The sequence below is a fragment of the Scyliorhinus canicula genome, chromosome 14 (genome assembly GCF_902713615.1).
Source record: "Scyliorhinus canicula chromosome 14, sScyCan1.1, whole genome shotgun sequence".
NCBI classification, from domain to species: Eukaryota; Metazoa; Chordata; class Chondrichthyes; order Carcharhiniformes; family Scyliorhinidae; genus Scyliorhinus; species Scyliorhinus canicula.
Window position 1 is genome coordinate 101,238,029 of NC_052159.1, and position 24,734 is coordinate 101,262,762.

The 24,734-nt window shown below is 42.0% G+C and overlaps 2 protein-coding genes across 4 annotated transcripts in view; one reads left to right on the forward strand and one right to left on the reverse strand.

Annotated features, from left to right (window-relative positions):
• zgc:172121 (uncharacterized protein LOC337599 homolog) overlaps positions 1-16,981 on the reverse strand; it is a 39,838-nt gene extending 22,857 nt beyond the window's left edge. For 2 of the 3 annotated variants that reach the window (XR_005463124.1, XM_038817756.1), the window contains exons 1-5: positions 16,804-16,981; positions 15,847-15,914; positions 6,466-6,638; positions 4,458-4,561; positions 1,721-1,882 (exon numbers count right to left, since the gene is read on the reverse strand). Coding sequence is in view for 2 of the 3 variants with exons in the window: in XM_038817756.1 (XP_038673684.1) it covers positions 1,721-1,882; positions 4,458-4,561; positions 6,466-6,638; positions 15,847-15,914; positions 16,804-16,881 (585 nt within the window). In the remaining variant the exon portion in view is untranslated. Of the gene's footprint in view, positions 1-1,720; positions 1,883-4,457; positions 4,562-6,465; positions 6,658-15,846; positions 15,915-16,803 lie in introns of all 3 variants that reach the window. The other variant, XM_038817757.1, reaches the window with a different exon arrangement.
• The window catches only part of ercc5 (excision repair cross-complementation group 5), a 178,571-nt gene that overhangs the window by 104,981 nt on the left and 48,856 nt on the right, over positions 1-24,734 (forward strand). The window contains exons 11-13 of the mRNA XM_038817949.1: positions 20,419-20,524; positions 22,614-22,789; positions 23,689-23,804. Of these exons, the coding sequence (XP_038673877.1) occupies positions 20,419-20,524; positions 22,614-22,789; positions 23,689-23,804 (398 nt within the window). The remainder of the gene's footprint in view (positions 1-20,418; positions 20,525-22,613; positions 22,790-23,688; positions 23,805-24,734) is intronic.

Here is a 24,734-nt window from a genome sequence, read left to right on the forward strand (position 1 = left end):
GCCGTCACCATTATTTTACGTGCGCAGGGGACAGCTCATGACATGAGTGAAGCTGTGCAGCTTTAGCTGTGTGGACTGGTGTCATCCAAGTTTCGGGGGGGGGGGAGGGAAATACTTTCTGTGAGGGTCCCCCCACACCCAGATCACTCTTCCCCTTTACCTTCCCAATCCCAGCCTCACAAACCGGGCCCCCACCAATCCCTCAGCAGACCCCTCACCAGGACCTACTAGCTTGACCATTGTGAAATTAACCCCTGCCCCCTCCCCATTAGCCTTGGTGTCCAGCTCCAACGATTGTCCCATTTGGGGGCTGGCAGCTGTCTGTTGCGGGACCTCCTGTCCTTAGGGCAGAGATTCAACCCCCAGCCTGTTAACAGATAATTAAATGACATTGCAGCAGCTGTTCTTCCCCCTAGGTGGGCTCGCCACAACATTTCAGCCACAAGATGGGGATCAGAGCGCCTCAAAATCCAGTCCATGGTAATGGAGTAAGAAGAATGTGGCAAGTCAATCACCTCAATTTTGATGCTGCTTCTACTCCACTTCTGCCAGGTTGAAAGAGTCAAACTTTCCCTTAAAATTCTATCTTTGGTGAATTCTTATTTTCTTCTAAGGTTCATAATTGACAGTTGGGTTTTCATTGGAACATTGTAGAGCATTGGATTACTTCACATATTGACATCTTGCAGGGAGTCTGATTCAGCCACAGGAAAGTCCATAGTGCCATCTGTTCTATTCTTTCAGGTAGAAGAGATGCAGCATCACAATAGAAACTTTCCATTTTACTGCATAAAATAAGGGCTTAAGTGGGTTGGTGCAGACTCGATGGGCCGAATGGCCTCCTTCTGCACTATGTTCTATCATATCCATTCTAGCCCAAAGCTGGAAAACTTGTTATCTGCAAAACTAGGGCTGGTGCTTCAGTGGTGCTTGTGCTTGCTGGAAGGTTGAACTAAATACTTAGCTCTCTATTTGCTCTAGCCAAGGTGTTCCCAGGCCATCCACAGACAAACATGTATTGTGGTGAGGCTTACTGAGGGCATACATAGGGGGCAGGACTGAGAGAAAGCCTATAGCTTCCCACCCATCCCACCCCTTGGCCAACTCCCAGATATTCCACTTCAGGAGGCAAATCGAATACTTTTTCCATGGCACATACTCCAACAGAATCATGTTTGGCCACGAATTTCAAACTCTCTTCCCTGTCAAAAATCAGGCTATCCATCCTTTCCAACCCCAAGAATTTCAAATCCCTAATCCTTTTCTCTGCACGTAAATCTCAGAACTGTAACTCTACTACTTTGGCAATAGAGCTCAGAATTCAGTTTACTATGTTAGTTCCCCAATGACCAGACACGGTCGACATTCAAGCTCCTCGGACTCCCAGATGTCTTCCAGCCTCTTCTCTATTGACAAAATTCATAAACTGTTTTTTTTCATAAATTTTGTGTACCCAATTAAAGGGACAATTTAGAGTGGCCAATCCTCCTAACCTGCACATCTTTGGGTTGTGGGGGCGAGACCCACGCAGACAGGGGGAGAATGCACAAATAATGTCCCGGGGACGGAATCGAACATGCGTCCTCAGCACCGTAGGTCACTGGGCCACCTTGCCGCCCTTTTCATAAACACAATCAGATTCTGTTGCTAAAGCTTTTAGTGTGTTAGAAATCAATAAAAAAGCTAACTTGCATTAATAATTAAGTCCATGTCCAAGTACCTTAACAGAAAATGACAGCCAGGCTTTAGAGTTAGGAAATTCTCTAAGAAGTTCCACCAGAGCTTCTCCTTCTTTCAGACTGGGAACTGTTTCCATAGCAATGAGATCCACTCCCGCACTTATCAAGGCCTGCAGCTGAGGTCGATGCCAAGCCTTTAATTCCTGTAACAACCGAAAAGGGATTATGCAGCATTTCAAAAGAGGCTGGTTTAACACAGTGATCTAAACAGCTGACTTGTAATGCAGAACAAGGCCAGCAGCGCGGGTTCAATTCCCGTACCGGCCTCCCCGAACAGGCACCGGAATGTGGCAACTAGGGGCTTTTCACAGTAACTTCATTGACGCCTACTTGTGACAATAAGTGATTATTATTATAAAATCATTTCACAAATAAAGTATTTACATACTGAGCATCTGAAGTTTCAAACCTATGTTACAATTTTAACTTTCAGTACCGAATTTGCCTTCTCAAAAATAAACATCTTCTATTACATCATCATGCAAATTAGAACTTTGTTGGAAATAGAATCAGAAAAATTTATAAATCAGATCTTCATTCTACTTAGCTAATGAACTAATTTAATAAATATATAATTTCTCCCCGTGTTTTTATGGATCTCACCCCCACAACTCAAAGATGTGCAGGGTAGGTAGATTGGCTAAATTGCCCCTTTATTGGAAAAGAAGAATTGGGTACTTTAAATTTTGAAAAAATAATAATAATTGCCCTTGAGAAGAAAAATATTTACCTCTCCAGAAATGTGTATTTTGTAAAAGAAAATCTTTTGTGAAAGGAAGACTAGTTATACAACAAGTATCGGGTTTGGACTTGCAACTGTAAAATGCAATGTAAGGCTGGCAAATGTGAGTTGTACTACCAGCATCCACATGTCTCTCGGTCCTGAAACCTTTCTATTTCAGACATTTGAATCATATATTGGCAACAAGCACTCCTAGGTATTGTATAACAGAATGCGATGATGATAAAACTAATGTTCTTCTAATGTTAGAGCACAAAGGAATATTTTATATTTCCCATACTATCCACCTCGAGTAAGACTGACAATTAATACGTAACACCTTAATAGACAGGAGTAATTATCAAAGGGCTTCAGGTCACCTCTTGAATTCTTAATAACTTTAATCATAGTGTCAGCTGTGGCTCAATTACAGCACTCTTGCCTCTGAATCACAAGGTTCTGGGTTCCCAGTAGAGACTTCACTCATGACAACGGTAGCATGGTTGCTTCACAGCGCCAGGGTCCCAGGTTCGATTCCTGGCTTGGGTCACTGTCTGTGTGGAGTCTGCACGTTTTCCCTATGGCTGCATGGGTTTCCTCCCACAGTCCAAAGACGTGCCGGTTAGGTGGATTGGCCTTGCTAAATTACCCTTAGTGTCCCTTAGTGTCCAAAAAGGTTAGATGGGGTTATTAGGTTACGGGGATAGGGTGAAGGTGTTGGGCGCTCTTTCCAAGGGCCAGTGCAGACTCAATGGGCTGAATGGCCTCCTTCTGCACTGAGTTCACTGAGAGAGAGCGACTATCGGTCTAATAATCCCAAATAACCTACCGTATATACTCGCGTATCATGCGACCCCTAAATTTTCGTCCCCAAAACATGATTTTATGGTATACCTCATGTATCATGCGAGTCACTTTTTTGGAAATTAATTTTGGAAACTAAAACTTCCAAATGGTATCATTGTGTGTGGTTTCTGCAGAGTGGATTCTGCTGTGAAAGCTGTTCGCGATTCGAACAGCTTTCCAGCTGGCTTTACTAGCGTCATTCAGCCACTTGCCGATTCCATTCATAAAAACATGAATGGAAACGTCAAGTGGCTGAACATCTTCCCATCAGAATACAACTCTTCAGATTTTGACCACAGTATTCTGATGGGAAGATGTTCAGCCACTTGACGTTTCCATTCATGTTTTTATGAATGGAAACGGCAAGTGGCTGAACGACGCTAGTAAAGCCAGCTGGATGCTATGTGACTTATCTTGGCCAGCATTTCACACCCGCGATTTTTGTATCTCGCGTATCATGCGACCCCCGAAATTTAGGCTTCAAATTAGGTGCTCAAAAGTCGCATGTTACGCGAGTATATACGGTAATTGTATCCAATACCATTCAATGTGGTACTATATCAAACACTTCCTGGAAATCAAAGCAGATAAAGTCATCCACCATTCTTCCTTAATGAAGACAATTGGGATCATGTGGTGGGATCTCAATTTTTGGAAGTTCAGGAACACTAATGAATGATATGTTAATTGACATGATTGCATCAATTCATACTCTTCCAAGATTTGTCAAACACTTTTTAAAAATTGGACAGTATTCCTCTCGCTCTCAAAATCAAACTGTAAAATAATGCAAAGGTCCAACAAAAGCGGAGATTATTTTCTTATTTTTTTCTGGGGTATTGGTGACATTGCCAAGGCTGGAATTGTTAACTATATTCAGAGACACGTCAGGGAATCAGGAGTCAACCAACCAGCATAAGCAGGATTCGCAGGTTTTCTTTCCAGATGCAATTTATGGGAATTGAACTCACAACCTCTTATCCAGTCCTGTAACAACTACAATTGCCTCTTCAGCAGAGGTTTAACACCTAAACCCAAATATGAATGAGTACACCAGCAAAGAAATTCTGTACAGATACTGGTGATAGGGTAAGACAAAATTGCTACCTCAAAAGTCACTCGTATGTCATCATATACAATTTGAACCATACCTCTTTAGTCATCTGTTCAACATAGTTTCCTGAATATTCGGAACCATCATGCAGAGAAGCTCCATACGGCCCAATGGAACCTGCAACGAGGGGTTTTTCCCTGTCTTAAAATTGCAAACTATGTTAATCAGGTTATTGATAAGCTCATAGGAATACCCAAAATAAACATGAAAAGTTACATTACATTGTGGAAAGCAGCTACTTCAAAGGCCAGAAAATTTATTAAATGAGCAGTTTAGCTACATTGATCAGCAAGTTCTCAGGTTTGATCCCCTGTTGAGATGTAGGTTGCTCACAGCCAGTATGATGGCTCAGGTGCCACGCTCAAGCATCCTGGAGAAACAGGCTGCATTCCCATTACTCATCATTTATGATGCAATCGGGTGTTGAGCTAGAACAAGATCAAGCTTGCTTGTGATGCTCTTTACAAATCACTTGAGCCAAGTACTGAAAAGGATGCAAACATCCCTGGCACTATATTTCTGCATGAGTCTATGATTCCAAGAGAGGAGAGAAAATTGGAAAAAAAAAATGTAGGAAATAAAAAATTGGGAAACAATATTGAAGATATGATTCCACTAAATTACACGCATCAGGACAGGTCACTCTTGCCACAGCATAGGGTACCTGTATTGAGTTTTGATGCCATTAAGACCACCCAAATAGAAGTCCTCAGGCTTAAATTTAAAAACGGCACTTGATCCCCAAAAGCCTTTTAAATTCTTGCAGCTGGCCCAATACAGTTCAAAGGGTTACTAAAGAGTACGGTACAATCTAGCCTGAATGATAAACAAATAGTTTTCCAATGACAAGAATAGGTTATTTTTTAAAATCATCGATGCTGAGAACACGGGTTTGATTCTGGCCTGGGTCACTGTCTGTGCGGAGTTTGCACATTCTCCCAGTGTCTGCGTGAGTTTCACCCCCATAACCCAAAGGTGTGCAGGTTAGGTGGATTGGCCAAGCTAAATTGCTCCTTAATTGGAAAAAATAATTGGGTACTCTAAATTTTTTTTAATGTTTTAAATCATTTCAGTTTGATTGATCTTTTTTTATTTAAGTGGGGGTGGCTTGAAAATGTTATTAAATCCGGGCAGCACAGTGGCGCAGTGGGTTAGCCCTGCAGCCTCACGGCGCCGAGGTCCCAGGTTCAATCCCGACTCTGGGTCACTGTCCGTGTGGAGTTTGCACATTCTCCCCGTGCTTGCGTGGGTTTCGCCCCCACAAACCAAAAATGTGCAGGCTAGGTGGATTGGCCATGCTAAATTGCCCCTTAATTGGAAAAAATTAATTGGGTACTCTAAATTTATTTTTAAAAAAGAAAATGTAATTAAATCCAATGTGCAGGAAGTTAATAAATGTAGGCGGCAGCAACATGGTCATATCAGTTGGTTTTTCTGTGTCCCCTACTCATTGAGTTAAGGTGTTCCAATTTAAATCAAGGCATTCAGATTTTCTTTTCACGCCCGAAAACCGGCAAGTTTCAAAATTCAACGCAGGTTGCCAGATTTGAGGTACTCGATCACAGTGGCACAGTGGTTAGCATTGCTGCCTCACGACACCGAGTCCCAGGTTCAATCCTGGCTCTGGGTCACTGTCCGTGTGGAGTTTGCATATTCTCTTCGTGTCTGTGTGGGTTTCGCCCCCACAACCCAAAGATGTGCAGGGTAGGTGGATTGGCCACACTAAAATTGCCCCTTAATTGGAAAAAATGAATTGGATACACAAAAATTTACAAAAAAAGAATTTGAGGTACTCTACCTGTATAAGCTCCACTAAATAAATTGTTACCGGCTGAAATTTCACACTAAAATTGACAATAGAACAGTAGGGGAAACAATTGCAGCCCCAGAAAGTAATACTTGAAAGCAGCATTTTTCACAGACCAAAATAGATTTATATTTTTGAATTTGTTTGAAAAAGAATATTTGCAAGATTTCAGCCTGGGTTGAGTGTTAGATTGAAAAGTAAGTCTGAAATGCAAAAAAACAGTAGCTGCAAAACCTACCTGAACTCTTAGATTCTGAGAGAAACTCATCAACAGCCTCTTTAGCAAGTTGCACTCCTGACTTAATAAGCAGAACCGCCTCCTCTGATTGCAGACAAAGATGCTTCACAAATCCTACCACCGTTGCCTGGTATGTGGCTGTGGTAATTACATCAGCACCACTACAAAGGTAACTGAAAGTGAAACAATATACTTTGAAAGAGTAAAGACATTCTGGTACCAGACTGGTCACATCAATACCGGGTAAGGTTTTAGAATCAGTAGGCATTTGGAAATGTTTGGGTTAATTGAGAACTAGCATGGATTTGGAAAACGCAAATCATGCTTGACTGATCTAACTCAATTTTTTGATGAAGTAATGGAAAAGATTGATGAAGGGAATATCCAAATAGATTTAAAGAAAACATTTCACAAATCACATAAAAGACTGGTCAACAAAACTGAGGCACATGGAGTTAAAGGGTCAGTATCAGCTTTGTTAAATTCAGAAACGTAGACCAGGATTAAATGTGGTAGGCTCTTTCATTGGCTTTTAATGAGGATCCACATGAATGCGGCCGGGAAACAAAGTCTGACTCATCCTTCCCTTAAGGAGTCAGCCAAACTTATCTTGCCTTACAGACACGAGAACATAAGTCTTTACCACCCTTTACTCTCCACACTAGTCTGTATCCTGGCCTTTTCCTAATAAATTATGTTTATTCAAAACCCTCCAAAGATTTACATGGCTACTTTATTATCCTAAATATTCGAGGAGTCTCTGGTGACCGTTAGAATTGATAAGTGGTCATGCTTTTAGACCTCTGCTAGCCAGAGACTCCTTCGCCCTGGGGAGGGGGTGGTTGCGGAATTTATGACTACCAATTCTGTTTCCCCCATAATGACTTGATAGCAACAGTTTGACTTCCTATAGGAACAAAGACCTAGTTTCCCTTATCAGCTATCTGGTCACGAGGCCCCAACTAACCTCTTGCTGCATAGAAGCTGCACTGGATCATTTTACTTTTAGTATAAAGGATTACATGATCACAACTCTTAATTCACAGAATGTTTCAAAATGCTTAGTCTAGAAATATTACAATATCAATTATGCTTAAAGTTTTACAAAACAATTTTTAAATTTAAGTGTGTAGCCATACACACAAGTTTATAGAGATTATACAGAGCGAATGCATGATATAAATGTATGGTATTGATTACATTGGCATTCTACACTCGACTTTATGAAGTCATCAGTTAATACATAGAGTTGAATAATACTTGTAAACTATAAAACTTGTATGTATCATTGTGAAATTAGCCATGTACTGTTACAAGGTCTCATACAGAGTTGAAAGTAATAACTTTAAATATAGCCCATTCCTTAGGCGTCTATGGTCCTGCTTCAGTTCCCCAGTGCCACAAAGTTTCACTAATTGTTCCTCATGCTGAATCAGTCCCCTCATTTGGAGAATTGACACTCCGGTGATACTGATTGATCCTTCGTCAGCCTGGTCTCAGGCCCTAAATCAGTGGTTATTTTATATAGTATTTTGGTTTTAATTTTGGCCTAATTCAGCACAGCCATTGAGATACAAGTCTCCTGCAAACCTTCCAAACTCTGTTATTCCAAGTGGAGTCTCGCTGTCCATAGCGCCGCCCTTCCCCCCCCGCCCAACGCCCCCCACACCAACTTTATACCCACCCAAGTTATATTTCCTGACCAACAGGGCAAATGTTGCTCAGGCACAAGTTAATGAAGTTTCTGGAAGAAAGCGATGAATAATTCCCGGGAACGAGCAAAGCAGATAAGGGGGCCAGCCTCGGTAATGTCTGGTTTGCATGTATTGTCCAAGAGATAGTTCAGCTGAATTAACAATCTGTTCTGATTTGACTGACACGAAATGGAGGAACAATTCAAAATGGAGGAAATCCAAATTCCGAATTCTTCAGCTGGCAGGAAGAAATTGGTACCAGGTCAGAAAACAGCAAAAAGTGATGAATGATTGTTTTTCAGACTGGAGAATGACATGTATTTTGTTTTACAATATATGTAAATGACTTGGACATTGGAATATAGGAAGGCATTTCAAAAATTGCCAATAGTACCAAATTTAGAGGTATGCTAAACAGCAAGAATAATGCCAAATAGTTTTGACTTGACATAGATAGCCTAGTAGAATGGACAGATACGTGGCTGATGGAATTTAGCACAGAGAAGTGTGAGATGATGCATTTGCCAGAAGAGATGATGACACTTAAAAGCACAGTTCTAAAGTGTGTAGGGACAGAGGGATCTTAGGGTTTACGCATATAGATGAGAGTGGCAGGACATACTGATATAGTAATTAGCAAAGCTTATGGGATCTTGGGTGTCACCTTTATAAAACTCTGGTAAGGCCTCAACTAAAATATTGCATCCAGTTCTGGCCACCACATTTTAGGAATATCTTTGAGATGGCCCAGAGGAGACTTACCAGAATGGGTTCCAATGATGAAGGATTTTAGCTACAAGATTAGGTTGCATGAACTTGATTGTTCTCCTTGGAACCAAGAAGGGTGAAGGGAATGGCATACAAGATTATAACCAGGTTTAGATAAGGTAGAAAAAGAATTAGTTAATTGAACAATGGGTTGGGGATATGGATTTAAGACTTTGGCAAAAGATGCAGATTGGATGTGAGAAAAAAAACTTTTATGCAGCAAGTGATGGTAGCACAATGGTTATCATTGTTTCTTCACAGCGCCAGGGACCCAGGTTCGATTCCCACTTGGGTCACTGTCTGTGCAGAGTCTGCATGTTCTCCCCATATCAGCGTGAGTTTTCTTCAGGTGCTCCCGTTTCCTCCCACAAAGTCCCAAAAGACATCCTTGTTAGGTGAATTGGACATTCTGAATTCTCCCTTTGTGTACCCGAACAGGTGCCGGAGTGTAGCGACTAGGGGCTTTTCACAGTAACTTCACTGCAGTGTTAACCTAAGCCTACTTGTGACAATAATAAAGTTTATTGTAGTTAAGTAGTAATGACCTGAACTCAATGCCTATTGGGTGTGGTGGAAGTGGAGATAATTATTTCAAGAAACAATTCTGGGACGGCACTTGAGGGAAATAAACTCGCATGAGAAATGGGACTGCCTGGATTTCTCTACAGAAAGCTGATATGGACTCAATGTGCTGAATGGCCTCCTCCTGTGCCATGACTTGTTAGAAAAAGTTATAAAATAATGATATTCATTTGGGGAAAGAACAAAATTAAGCAATGCAGGATCTCTTCCCTTTTAGAGTACTGATGAATATTTTTGAATGGTCTAGGTCATGCCAGCAGGTTTTCTAGCACAATGGTCAATTAGCAAAAATATGTTTGACACCGCCTCAAAAATCACAGGGTTTACACCCAGTACACCCGCTGAGTAATCTACTTACCCACATAAAATGGGTTCCAGGGCTGATATGCTCTTTATCAATGTGGACATAATTTCAGTAATATTGGCAGGAATACCGTGCTGACTGATATTCAGTTTGGATTCCGTCAGGTTCACTCAGTTCCTGACCTTATTACAGGTTTAAACATGAACAAAAAAGCTCAACTCCAGAAGTAAGGCAAGAGCTACCCTTAACATCAAGACACAATTTGACCAGAATGGCATCAACGGGAATCAGGAGGAAAACCCTCCACTCATTGGAGTCATACTTGGCACAAAGAAAGATGGTTATAGTTGTTGGAAGTTAGTCATCTCAGTCCCGGGAAATCGCTGCAGGAGTTCCTCAGGATAGTGTCCCAGGCCCAACCATCTTCAGCTGCTTCATCAAAGACCTTTCTTCCATTAGAAGCAGGGATGTTCGCTGATGTTTGCACAATGTTCAGCACCATTTACAACTCCCAAAATATTGAAGCAGTCCATGTCCAAATGCAGCAAGACCTGGACAATAACGAGGCTTGGGATCACAACTGGCAGGTAACATACAAGCCACACAAGTGCCGGGGAATTACCATCTCTAACAAGAGAGAATCTAAACACTTTCCCATTGTCTTGTTATGCTCTTGGCATAGCATAAGCTGCTTCCTTGATGTTCACTCTGACAAAGGAAGGTTCAGACGTGGAGATAACTTCAACACGTTTATTAAACTATTTACAATTCTCCTACTCGGATTCACCACTACTGTTAATCCTTCTATAGCCACTCTGACTGACGAACCAGTCTGCTACAATCTAGGTGGTGGGTTTGATGTTGAATCAACCCTGTGTACTCACTGAGTGTCTCCACTGGAAAGAGGAGGATCATGTGTGCTGTGTCCTTTATATATGGGTTGGTGTAATGCGCCCCTGTGGTAGTGTCACCTCTTGTGTGTATCGTGAATGCCCATTGGTCGTGTCCTATCTTACTGACCTATTGGTTGAATGTCTGTGTGTCATGTCTCTGGTGCTCTCTCTAGTGTCTAGCTAGTCTATGTGTACTTACATTAACCCCTTGTGTATCAACAGTGATGCATATCACCACACCCATGACATTCAATGGCAGTCCCATCGCTGAATCCCCCACCATTAACATCCTGGTTACTACTGACCAGAAACTAAACTGGATATACCATATAAATACTGTAACTACAAGAGCAAATCAGAGGCTATGAATCTTGTGGTCAGTAACTCACCTCCTGACTCCCTAAAGCCTGTACACCATTTAAAAGGTCCAAGTCAGGAGTGTGATGGGATCTCTCCACTTGACTGGATGAGCGCAGTTCCAACAAAACTAGAGAAGCTAGACACCGTCCAGGAAGGAGCGGCCTGCTTAATTGGCACCCATCCACAAACATTTTTACTCCCTCCTCTTACAGTCCCAGTTGGTGTTGCTACTGGACAGGAAGATTCCAGATTGGAACCCTGGCTCAAAAGATCCATGGGGGAAAGAGGACTGCTAATTAATTAACAAGAAGAAAAACCATTCATTAAACATGAAAAGTTGAATTATATTACAATACTACTTTACTCCCCCTGAAGCTTTCAAAGATAAAATAAAGTCACCATAGTCCCAGATGACCATAAACTGCATTCCCCTTTGAGGGGAGGGGGAGGGGGGGGGGGGGGGGGAGCTGACTGGTGGTGATTTTACCTGAGGATCACCACACTTCAGGCGAGGTGCAAGTTTGAGAAGGTAGACCATCATGAATAACCTCAGCCAGTAGAATTGAAGCCACGCTATTGGCCTTGCTCTGCATCACAAACCAGCTGTCTGACCAATCGAGCTAAACCAGACTCCCTCTACTCTGAAACCAATGACAGGTGCCACTCAAACAATCCTCCATGGATTTCTCAAATTCCCCCCAGATGATTATGACATCAGTTTTTTCCAACTCCACTCTCAAAGTCACACTTTAAAATCTTCTTTCAAACAATGCGTTCCATCAACTATTTTCATCAAGAATCCATTCCAGGTTCTACAACTATCCTGTGAAACAAAGCTTCCACTCCACTGTTTTGATAAGGAATCCAGCTTTAGGATTTTCATCTCTCCTTTCAGGATTCCTTTGTCGCAGATGCTTTTACACAAACTCCAAGATCCAGCCACCAATTTCTACAATTATTTCAACTCACATTCCATAGGCTGTTGCAAAATCTCACAAACCTTATAATCACTTCAGGTATTGTTCTGGCTTCTCACCAGCTAACTTCTTCTCAGCTCTGTTTATCTTCGCTGAACAGGGCTCTGTTCTAGTTCCAGTTCTTTGTTCATTTAACTTCAAACTTCTTGGAAACTTCTCATCATTCATCTAGCTACCTTAACCAACTGGTCTTTAGATTTCTGCACTTTTAGCTATTACTCCATGGCACGGCTTTTCTTCTAACAGAGCTGATAACTGTATTCTCTCTTTCAATTCCTAGCCCCAGCCACTATGAATTTAGCTAAAACTACCCTCAAACAGCCTTCCTACTCGAAAGACGCCCCGGTTGCTAAGCAATAACCTACTTCTCTTAGCTTGCTTAATTTTCAAATCATAACAATCTCTAAGCTCAATAGAAGTGCAGTTTGAACTGACAAAACCCCATTTAAGATTGTACCATATGTTAAAATACAAAGGTATCACACGTTGAAATCAATAGGCTGCACACAATTTAAAAAAACATTAAAGGGGACATTGCTTGCACCATGCCTATTTATCCTTCCTGCTTGGATCCTGATCCCTGCCTGGTCCAGATGGAGCTGGGCGCAGGATTAGTTCCTTCTCTCACGGTAATACTGAATTATGATCACTATCCCCTGTACAAAACCTTGGTCAGGCCACATTTGGAGTACTGTGTGCAGTTCTGGTCACCTCATTTTAGGAAGGATGTGGAAGCTTTGGAAAAGGTGCAAAAGAGATTTACCAGGATGTTGCCTGGAATGGAGAGTAGGTCTTATGAGAAAAGGTTGAGGGTACTCGGCCTTTTCTCATTAGAACGGAGAAGGATGAGGGGTGACTTGATAGAGGTTTATAAGATAATCATGGGAATAAATAGAGTAGACAGTCAGACTTTTTCCCCGGGTGGAACAAACCATTACAAGGAGACATAAATTTAAGGTGAATGGTGGAAGATATAAGGGCGGGGTGGGGGGGTCAGAGGTAGGTTCTTTACCCAGAGGGTAGTGGGGGCATGGAATGCACTGCCTGTGGAAGTAGTTGAGTCGGAAACATTAGGGACCTTAAAGCGGCTATGGGATAGGTACATGGATTACGGTAGAATGATGGAGTGTAGATTAATTTTTTCTTAATCTAGGAAAAATGTTCGGCACAACATCGTGGGCTGAAGGGCCTGTTCTGTGCTGTATTTTTCTATGTTCTGTGTTCCTTCCCTAGTACTGGTGCCAATTGCCTGTGCATCTTTCCCCACAACACTTCTTTAGTCACAGTTCAACTTCCTACTTTGTTTCTCCCCACATGACTTGAATAATAAGTGAAGAATTATAATGCATGGGGTACTGTTCATTAATTAGTCCCTCGTACACTGAGCAGGACCTCTTGCATGTTCTTTTCTATGTTGTTGGTCCCAACAGTGGCCACAACAACTGGACTCTCCCTCTCCAATCTTCTTTCAAGTCAGTTCAAGATGTTCCTTGCTCTGGTATACCATGTGGCACTCTTGATCCTGTTTCTAAAAGATGCTGTCAATCCCCTTAATTATTGATTGCCCTACAACTACCATCTTATGCTCCCCCTCCTCTAGACAACATCCTGCTTCAAGATGCCAAGGTCAGCATTCTGACAAGTCTTTATTCTTTTCCTCAGAGATAGAACATCATATCTGTCAGATTAGGATCAGCTTCCACCAGTCCTCATTCTTTATTGTTTAAATATTAATTTCTATCTCAATGAATCCTGACGCTAGAAAGATACTAAAAGCATTTTTGGCATTGATCTCTAGTCTCTTTTAAAGCCATAAACTTGGATACAGGAAGACAAAAGATCCAATCCACAGTTGAATCACATTTATCAATTCATGCAATTCTTTCTGAGCTGCACTCTGTTCAGGACTCCAGCCCATTTGCCCATTATCTAGCACTTCAGCTCAGTTTCATTAATCTTAGGACAAATCTGCTTTTCGACCTGTATATGTTGTTGCTCATTTTGCTAAGTGTGCTTTACACTTAATTGCTCTGTTTTATAACCTTTGCTCTAGTCGCCTGGTATCTTTGATACCACCACGAGGTTCAAGTTCAAGTGCTGATCAATAACTCAATACACCAGTTAGTAAGGTTCAAATCAATACACATTTATTATATACACAATCAATCACTACTCATGCATAAAATACTATTCACTAGGCTATTTCTAACACTAACAGGCCAATACTTAGCTTTGGAAAAGGGACCCACTAGGTCAGGGGAACAATTGGCCTCTCGTTCGATCCTGAGTCTGCAGGCTTCCAGCTGGTATGGACTAAGGGTTAGGAGCGCCTATCCCGTAGCGTGCGTTGACTGGACACTTACTTGGTTGGTGCAGCTGCTAGGCAAGTCTCTCCGAGTTGAGGGTCACGGTCAAGAGTTCTTTGAGAGCTGCCAAGAAGAACGAACTGAACTTGGGGACTCTATTTTATAGTCCCCAGGGGTTTTGTGCCCTTGTGGGCGGACCCTGTACCTGGTTCCAATTGACTGGACTAAGTTCTGATCATTTGAATTGATTTCTCCAATACTGGAGCTGTTCCCTGATCGCTGGGCGGTTCCTAAGTGTCCGTTGACCTTCCTTTGTCTTGGCTCCTGCTGGCGCCGAGGAGTCTGGTTTGGTCTTGATTACTTCAATGTATCTAATTGTTCCTGGGGATTGCTCATTAATATGTAGACAGCTTTTGGTTTCGGTTCTGTCTGGGTTCTGCAAGTCTTAATACACAGGAAGTCTTGTACCCGCTTGTTTTCCTGTCCTTGGCCATTTCTCCCTGCATTCTTAGCGAATCTCCATTTTAAAGTCGGGAAGTGGCCAACCCAAGTAGCTACAATATTTCCATTAAAACAAAATGGCACTTTATACACTAGAAGTAAAGTGAGTTTGACACAGAGTAAGTGTCCCTCTCTACTCATCCCAAAATTTGTGACAAGTGCAACCTCTGAACATCACTGCCTCTCCTCACATGAGACATCTTGTACACTATTTATGTGTAACCTCGCGGAATCAGATTGCCAATTTATACTAGGGTTGAACTTGGGACTTTTTTTTTTTACAGTGGGTGTAAGCCTACTGAAACCTGGATTAAAAGGGTCTGTATAGATTTCAGACATAAGACAGAAACATTTCATCCTACCAGTCCTTAAGTATGTGTGTTGTTACAATCTACATGGGGAAACCATCAACCAAAATAACCAGATTTACTGGATTACCCCAAATAAATATATTTCCAACAAGATTCCACTTTCTATTCCTTTTACTTTAAACACAAATCAGAACAAGCATACAAAATTAAAATTAAGCAGTATTTAACTGGTAAAAGATAATTCAAAAAAGGCAAATTTCTCTTTAAATAGTCAATTCAACAAAGATGCTTCTTGTGCAACCACAGGTACCTACCTGCATCACTCACTGCACAAATGTGGCACTGTATTGCTTCTGGTTAAAGCTTGTCACAATGTGTGCATGGAAGAAAATAATTTGAATAAGTGGTGCTAATTATCTAACATTAATGGTACAAATGGGAGATGAAGTTTAAGAGCACATGAAGTACCTAGACAAGCACCTCAAGTACTTATAACAAATATCTCTGTAAAATATAAAAGGGGCAGAATGCAGGAACCTACTACGAGTGACAGATCCTTCTGAAGTCCAATCATAACAATACTAATAGGTCTATTTGTCAACTAAATTGAGCTCTATTTTTTAAACATTGAACATCAGAGCAAATTATTCTGAACAGCTAAACAAAAATACCTGAATCTAATTACCTTGCGTGCACATTTTTGATTGCCTGTGGATTAGTTTGCAATATTCTGGCACTCCACAATGCATCTTCCTATACAGATGAAAACATTCATAATTAAAGTGCAATTTGATCTAAATTCACGTCAGCTCACATGAAAACAATGAAATTCACCTTCGAATGAATGTATCTATCTAGAAGAGCCCGATAGCCATTGATGGCAAGTTAAATTTGGCCACAATTATTTAGGGGAGGCAATAGAGACAAACTGCAGCTTCTGCTGCCAATTTAATAAACTGTTTATATAAATGTTGTACATTGGCGACATTGTCTTTCCATAATGTCCAGTGGATAGAGAGAACTTTGTTAAACATTTTCAGTAAAAGCGATAGAAGGCATTATAGATACCCGCACGTTTTAGACAGTCGAACTGCACATTGCTATCTGCGGGGCGAAAATGCTGGAAAATCTCAGCAAGTCTGGCAGCATCTGTGGGGAGAGAAAAGAGCTAACGTTTCGAGTCTGATGACTCTTTGTCAAAGGGTTGACTCGAAACGTTAGCTCAAAGGGTTGACAGAGTCATCGGACTCGAAACGTTAGCTCTTTTCTCTCCCCACAGATGCTGCCAGACTTGCTGAGATTTTCCAGAATTTTCCCTTTCGTTTCAGATTCCAGCATCTGCAGTAATTTGCTTTTATGCACATTGCTACCTCTTCGTTTCCTGGTCAATACATTTTCTTGTAAGTGCTCCTGTCCAAGCAGAGAAAGGGGTGGAGCTGAGAACCCAGAATCAGGTGGGGGCAAGTCTGGGCTACGTTACGTTAGGGGCGGAGCCTAATTTACATAGTCGCATATGGGCGGGGTCTAATTTACATATTCTCCCAGGAGGCGGGGTCAAATTTACATAATCCAGTGGGAGACGGAGTTGAGGTTACGTAAAGGGACGCGCGATCCCGATCCCATTCCCAGCCGCCGCCATCACCTTCAAGTCCATGCCCGCCGCCTCGAGCTCTGTTGCCAAGGCGCCATCAAGAATTGTCATCTTCTTGCCGTCAGCCATCTCTCAGCGCGCGCGTTACTTCTCGCCAAGATTCAACAGGAAGTTGGCATGGAGCTGTTCAATATAAATGTCATCGGTGCACCGAATAATGTGATCCGTCGGCTCCTTCCGGAGTCCTGCCATAGATTTGGAAACGGGCCCCACTAATATCTTCCCCCCATTGTGACTTCATCCAAGAGTGACTGTCATTCGGTTCCACTTCCCGTCGGAAGCGTTCCCCGCTGCTGGCGCCGATACAGCGAACTCCGCCTACATTCGTGAGCACTGCAGGTAATTCGGATGGATGAGGTCTGGAAATACCGAGGGCGGAGATTAGATGTAAATACTGGGATGCTGTGCGATTTAATAAACAAACCTTCGTGTATAATTAAAAAATCAAAGGTCTGCGGGTGCTGTAAATGTGAAATGAACACAGTAAGTGCTGGAAATATTCAACAGGCCAAAGGGAGGCAGTGGCCTACTATTACTGTCACTGGGCTAGTAATCCAGAGACACAGGGTAATGTTCTGGGCACCCAGATTTGAATCTGGCAGATGGTGAAATTTGAATTGAATAAAATCTGGAATTAAAAGTTTACCTCACTGGAAACATAGAAAATAGAATCAGGAGAGGACATTTGGCCCTTTGAGTCTGCTCTGCCATTCAATATGATCATGGTTGATCATCAAGTTCAATACCCTGATCCCACCTTCCCCCTTGATTCCTTTAGCCCCCAAAGCTATATCTAATACCTTCTTGAAATTACACAATGTTTTTGGCTCAACTACTTTCTGTGGTAGCAAATTCCAGAGATTCACTACTCTCCAGGTGAAGAAATTTCTCCTCCCCTCAGCCCTAAAAGGTTTACCCCTGATCAGCAAACTATGATTGCTAGTTCTGGACATCCCCACCATCGGGAACATTCTTTCTGAATCTACCCTCTCAAATCCTGTTGGAATTTTAAAAGTTTCTGATATCCCCTCTAAACTACAATGAATATAATCGTTACCGATTTACTCGCTCCTCAAATGATGGCACCGCCATCCCAGGAATCAGTCTGGTAAACCTTTGCTGCACTCTCTCCAAAGCAAGCTACCTCAGATCAGGACACCATAACTGCACACAATAGTCCAGGTGTGGCCTCACCAATGCCTTATCCAAATGCAGTAAAACATCACTAATCCTTTTCTCAAATCCTCTTGCTATGAAGGGCAACATACCATTTGCCTTCTTTACTGCCTGTTGTACCTGCGTGCTTTCAGCAACTGATGCATGAGGATACCAAGGTCTCGCTGAGTATCCACCTCTCTCAATTTACACCCATTTAAATAATAATCTGCCTTCCTATTTTTGCTACCGTAACAGATAAACTCTCATTTATCCACGCTATATTGCATATGCCCACTCACTCAGTCTGTCCAAATGCTGCTGAAGCATCTCTCCTCACAGCTCACCTCCCACCCAACTTTGTATCATCTGCAAAATTGGAGATCATATATTTAGTTCCCTCGTCCAAATCATTAATATAATGTGAACAGTTTGGGTCCTAGCCCAGGTGCGGTATCCCATTTATTCCAACCTTTTGCTTCCTGTTTGCCCGCAATCCCATGCGCTTTAACTTTACATATAAATCTGCTATTTGAGTCCTTGTCGAAAGCCTTCTGAAAGTCTAAATAAACCACATCCACCGTTATCCCTGGTCAACTCTACGATTTACATTTTCAAAGAATTATAGTAGAATTGTCATGTATGATTTTCCTTTTGTAAATCCTTGCTGCCTTTGTCTGATTACACCACTGCTTTCCAATGGTTGCGCTATGAAATCCTTGATAATGATCTCCAGCAACTTCCCTACTACCGACATTAGGCTCACTGGTTTACAATTGCCTGTTTTCTCTCTATCTCCCTTTTTGAATAGCGGGGGTTACATTCGCTGCCCTTCAATCTGTAGGAAACATTTGAATTTTGGAAAATGACCACCAATGGATCTAGTATTTCCGGAGTCACTTCCTTAAGTACTCTGGGATGAAGATTTTAAGGCCCTGGAGATTTGTCCGCCTTCAATCCCATTAATTTCCCCCAAACCATTTCTTTACTAATACTAATTTCCTTCATTCTCCTTACTCAAACCTGTGCTTCTCAGAGCCTCCAGTACATTATTTATGTCTTCCTTTGTGAAGACAGAAGCAATGTACCAATTTTTCAGCCATTTCTTTGTTCCCCATTATGAATTCTGACTGTAAGGGGCCGACATTAGTTTTTATTAATCTTTTTCTCTTTACATACCTAGAATGTTCTTTAGGGAAGGAAATCTGCCTACATGTGACCCCAGACTCTTAAATACCAATGGCCCCACATCCCATTAATAATTTTTTAAAAAACCAGTCTGGCAGCATCTGTGGAAAAGAGACAGTTAATATTTCGAGTGAAAATATGGGTGAACAAAATGGAAGATGTGGGATAGGGTAAAGGGCAGGAGAGATTCGACCACAAAGATGTTATCGAACAAAAGATAGTACTTCATAGCTTATACAACTGCAATGCAACTTCCTCCTGCTCTATCACAACTCTGACCCTTCATCCATTCGCAGTGCCAGGGACTCGAGTTCGATTCCCAGCTTGGGTCACTGTCTGTGCAGTCTGCATGTTCTCCCCATGTCTGCGTGGGTTTCCTTAGGGTGCTCCAGTTTCCTCCCACAGTCCACAGATGTGTGGATCGGCCATACTAAATTGCCCCCTAGTGTCCAAAGGTTAGGTGGGGTTGCTGGGTTATGGGTGGATGTGTAGGCTTAGATAGGGTGCTCTTTCAGGGGCCGGTGCAGAAATAATGGGTCAAATGGCCTCTTTCTGCACTGTAAATTCTATCAAAATGATTTGTAAATTGTGAATAATACAGATCCGTGGATAACGCAACTTGCCACATCCTGTCTGGATCAGAGAATTATTTACCTTTTAATCCTACTTTGTCTCCTACCTCCTAATTCACGCCAACCCATAATTCTGTGTCATTTTTGCTAATCTTCAGTGTGGAACGTTCTCAAATACCTTTTGGAAATCCAGACTAAACTCTTCCACCCATTGTTCTTGTGACCTCCTCAAAACAAAACATTTCAGGCATGTCATTCCCTTCATATTTCCATACTAACTTTCTTTAAGCAATTAGACATAATAATTTGATCAATCATTCTGTTACTGATAGATTCCAATAACTTCTCCATAATTGATATTAAACTGACATCGCACATGGGCGGAGGTGCCACCTTTCGTATGAGACATTGAACTGAAGGCCCATTTGTCTGCTCAGGTGGATATAACCAATTCCATGACACTTTTTAAAAACAGTGAGGGAGTTGTCCTCATTGCCCAGGTAAATATTTAGCCCACATCGCATCTGTTTGTGGGAATTTTCTGTGTCCAAATTGGTTGGCTACATATTTCCTCATCACAGTGGTGACTACATTTCAAAAAGTACTTAATTAGTTGTAAAGTGCTGTGAGATGTCTGCCGTTCATGTAAAGTGCTAGATAAAAGCAATTTTTTTTTTCTTGCAGATTATGAGTGATTGTGAACAGCATTATGGGAGTTAAGGGACTATGGAAACTGTTGGAGTGTACAGGACAACCTATTAATCCAGAAACACTTGAAGGAAAAATACTTGCTGTTGGTATCCTTTGCATAACTACTCTTGGCTGTTAGAATGACTGGTGTTCACACTTCTGTTCAGAGCCAACAAAAATTCTATCGACAGAGACTTTGGTGTTACAACTTCTGCTTTGGTGCAAAGTGATTCTTATCTTCACTCTAACGTTAGGTTGTGTGTTGTGAATCCCAGTGGTTATGAAAGGCTGGTATCGGCAGTGAGGAAAGTGGTACATGACAAATGGATTGAGATGAGCCTCAATGTCTAAGGCTCTTAAATGTTCAACATAATATTTAGCTCTTGAATTGTGCATAACCCAAGTAGGAAAACAAAGTGAAAACAATTGTGATGCTTTGTTTTAGTCCGGGCTTGACTACAGATTCAGGCTGCAATGAAACATCGGTCTTGGGAGCTGGAGTAGGATGTTGGGCCTGTTAGTCCGCTCTACCATTTATAAGATTATAGCTGATCTGATTGTGATCTCAACTCCACCTTAACCCCTTCGTCTATCAAAATTGATTTAACTCAGCTTTGAATAAATTCAATGACCCAGCCTCCACTGATGGGAAGAGAATTCAACAGACTATCCTTGGAGAAAAAAAAAATCCTCATCTCCGTCTTATTTTTAAACTGTGTCCCCTAGTTATCGTCTCCCCCATATGAGAAAACAGCCTTCCAGAATCCACTCTATCAAGACTTCTCAGGATCTTGTATGGTTCAATAAGATCATCACTCATTCTTCTAAACTCCAGTGCGTATTGGTCCAAGCTCTTCACTCTTTCTGTTCTAAATAAAGTTTATTTATACACACACCTATCCTTTTTGCCTCTTCATAGTATAATCATTTAGTACTTTATGCATATCATTGAAGATTTCCCACTTCTGATCTGTTGACCAGTTTAGTGTATTTTCTTCCAAATTCTTGTAGGCTCGATTCCTTTTACATACTTGATCTTTGCATTTTTTCCTGTCTGAAATCCTGTTTTTATCTCTGCATTACCCTTTTCTTTAATTTTGCTATGGTAATTATTTTGTAATTGGTCTGTTCTCACAGTTTTTATTCTACTTAATTCATCAACAATATATTCAGCATTCTTTTCCCTTTGGTGGGTTAGAAAAATCTTAATCGAGGACATTAAAAAAAAAGTGCTTTCCACTTTGGCCATACGCATTGCCTTCATTTCAGTCTACCATGCAGATAGTTAAAATCATTCACTATTATTGTCTTGTTTCCTCGGAATTTCTTGCAGATCTCTTTCCCTATTCTAATTACTTACTGTCCTGCAATGCAGGTCAAGAATTGTACAATTTCTCTTCCTCCTCCTCCTTCTTTCCCAACTCCACTTTGTTCTGTTGAATTTGCCACACGCTTCACCCCACCATAACCTAAATCAATCTGATGCTTGCAATTTCCTTTTTTTAAATGGATCCCAGTAATCAAGCTTTTGGCCACCTCTACTTGGCTCTCCTTCCACATTTGACATTCATTATCTCCATGGCAAGGACTTTCAATCGGAATCCACTTGCCAACCAATTAGCACTTCTCATACAGTATAAATTCAGTTCACTTGCGTCACACACTTGCGAATGTTCTGAGGAGTGCAAGATTGAAAGCTTTGACACAAATATCTGCATTTTTTTTAGTAATAATGGCTTTCATAAAAATTGAAGTGCAAAAGAGCTTTACAGAAAACTATCAAAAGTGGCCAAAAACTTGATTGCTGGATGCATTTCTGGAAAAAAAAGCAAAGTGCAAACATAGGACATGCAGCACCGTAACAGGCCATCAATGGTTGAAATCTGAATTTTGTCCCATTTTAAAATGGGGAACCCAACCTCAGCTGGTGCGGCTTTGGGACTTGCATGCCAGGCATTCCCAACCCACAAAACAGTCATAGGAAAATGGTGCGGAGTCGGGACCGCAGACGAAAATCAGATTTTCTCCAAGAAGAAACAAAGTGTGACCACTTGTGCACCAAAATGCATCTCCACACCCAGACAAAAATTCAGCCTCTGAATTATTTTGAGATCTGCATTAATGTTTCCTCGCTGAAGCTAAATAATAACTTCTACAAACAGTACATAAAAATATTTTCTTAGCCACTTTTAAAAGATATCAGCATTTGGTTAAACCAGGCAGTGAAGGGAGCACGGGATCGCCATGGTAATGCTGTACCAAATGCTCACCTTCTGATTTTGCTTCATCGACTTTGTAAACTTTTGTTTTATCGAATAAGGCCAGTAATTGTCTTTGATGGCAAGACGCCTCTGCTCAAGAAACAAACGTTGGTAGGTACTGTCCAATAATATACATTTTCATCTCCATGCTTGTGTGATTAGGCAGAAAATCCCTTCTGTTTATATTCATCTAAAATCTATTTTTTATATTACCTTCATCCAAGTTCAAGAAAATTAACAACAAATGACGCAACAAAATTATCCTTTTGATGCAGATTTATAAAAATCCCGCACCCAAGAGGTGTAGCAATTATTTTTCAAGGACTCCAGTAAGATTTACCAACTGGAATTTCCGACCGTCATTTTTAAAAAAATGCCGGTAACAGCAAAAGATTGCAAATCTGCAAAAGTTGGGCTTAGCCTTTAAGAGCCCATTTGAAGTTTTGTGATGTCAGTTGCGGTGTCAGTTTGGTCTTCAGTTGCGGTGGTTTCACTGTGATGCCCTGCTGTGCTGTGAGCTTTAACTCCCAGCTGCTTCCCCTCTTCCCTCAACCTCTAAAAGACAAAGCAGCGCCTTCCTTGTCTTTTGTCTGAAGTAATGTAACATCCCGTTAACTAATATTTTTGATTCATATGCACCACCCATTCCCAGATCACACCAGAGAACAATGGTGTTACTGTATATGGGCATCATTTTAGGTTCAAATCTATACTCCCCCTAAACTGCACATCTGCAGGACCGCGCAAAGATTATGTGGTGCTGTGCACTTCATTATTACAGGGGTGCACACCCTCCAGTGCTCAGGCTAATGTGCCATCGCTCACTTTCCCGCCACTCGCTGCTCCTCAAATCACAGGCTGTTTCTCTCCCACGTTTGCTGTTAACAACAGGCTTAACTGTTCCATCACAGATTAAGCTAATCTCACACTCAGTTTCCTTTGCCATTGCTTTGTATATGCTGTAATGTTGCACTTGTTTCTGGCTAATTTGATGTTATCATCTGTCTTAGGCTAACAGGTGGCAGAGAAAGGAACTGGCAGAAAAAGCTACAAAGAAAACTACAGATAAGCTGTTGAGAACTATCCTGAAGCAGCATGCCTTGAAAAATGTTTTTGGTGGTAGAAGGTTAGTGAAGTACTTAACGCTTAAGATTTTGTTGATTTCAACAAAATCCAAAGTTTCAGAAAACTTTGAATGTTTTGCTAAAGTAATTTTACTCTGTTGATGTTGCACACAGGAATTGAAAACTACATACATTATTCAGTTTATGAACAGTTAGAGGAGGTGGATACGTGGACCATGGGGTGGTGGGAAGAGATAGATGGGAGAAGGAAACGAGGTGTGAGAGACAAAAAGATGGTTGGCAATGAAATGGGGAAAGTAGTGGACGAGACAGAGGGAATAGGTTCGGACAGTTTTTTTTCAAAAGGAAGAGCAATTAAAGCAACTTGGGAAACCGTCACTACCCTTGTAGCTAGAGAAAGAACTGAGGGTGCAGGGATACCATCAGTGTGCCAGGGAGATGGGGACGGGCCGAGTGTGTGCGACGGAGATGGGGGCCGAGTGTGTGCGAGAGAGATGGGGTGGGCCGAGTGTGTGCGACGGAGATGGGGGCCGAGTGTGTGCGAGAGAGATGGGGTGGGCCGAGTGTGTGCGACGAAGATGGGGGCCGAGTGTGTGCGAGAGAGATGGGGCGGGCCGAGTGTGTGCGAGAGAGATGGGGCGGGCCGAGTGTGTGCGAGAGAGATGGGGCGGGCCGAGTGTGTGCGAGGGAAATGGGGCAGGCCGAGTGTGCGAGAGAGATGGGGCAGGCCGAGTGTGTGCGAGGGAGATGGGGCGGGCCGAGTGTGTGCGAGGGAAATGGGGCGGGCCGAGTGTGCGAGAGAGATGGGGCGGGCCGAGTGTGTGCGAGGGGGATGGGGCGGGCCGTGTGTGCGAGGGGGATGGGGCGGGCCGTGTGTGCGAGGGAGATGGGGACGGGCCGAATGTGTGGGGGGGGAGATGGAGCAGGCCGAGTGTGTGCGAGGGAGATAGGGCGGGCCGTGTGTGCGAGGG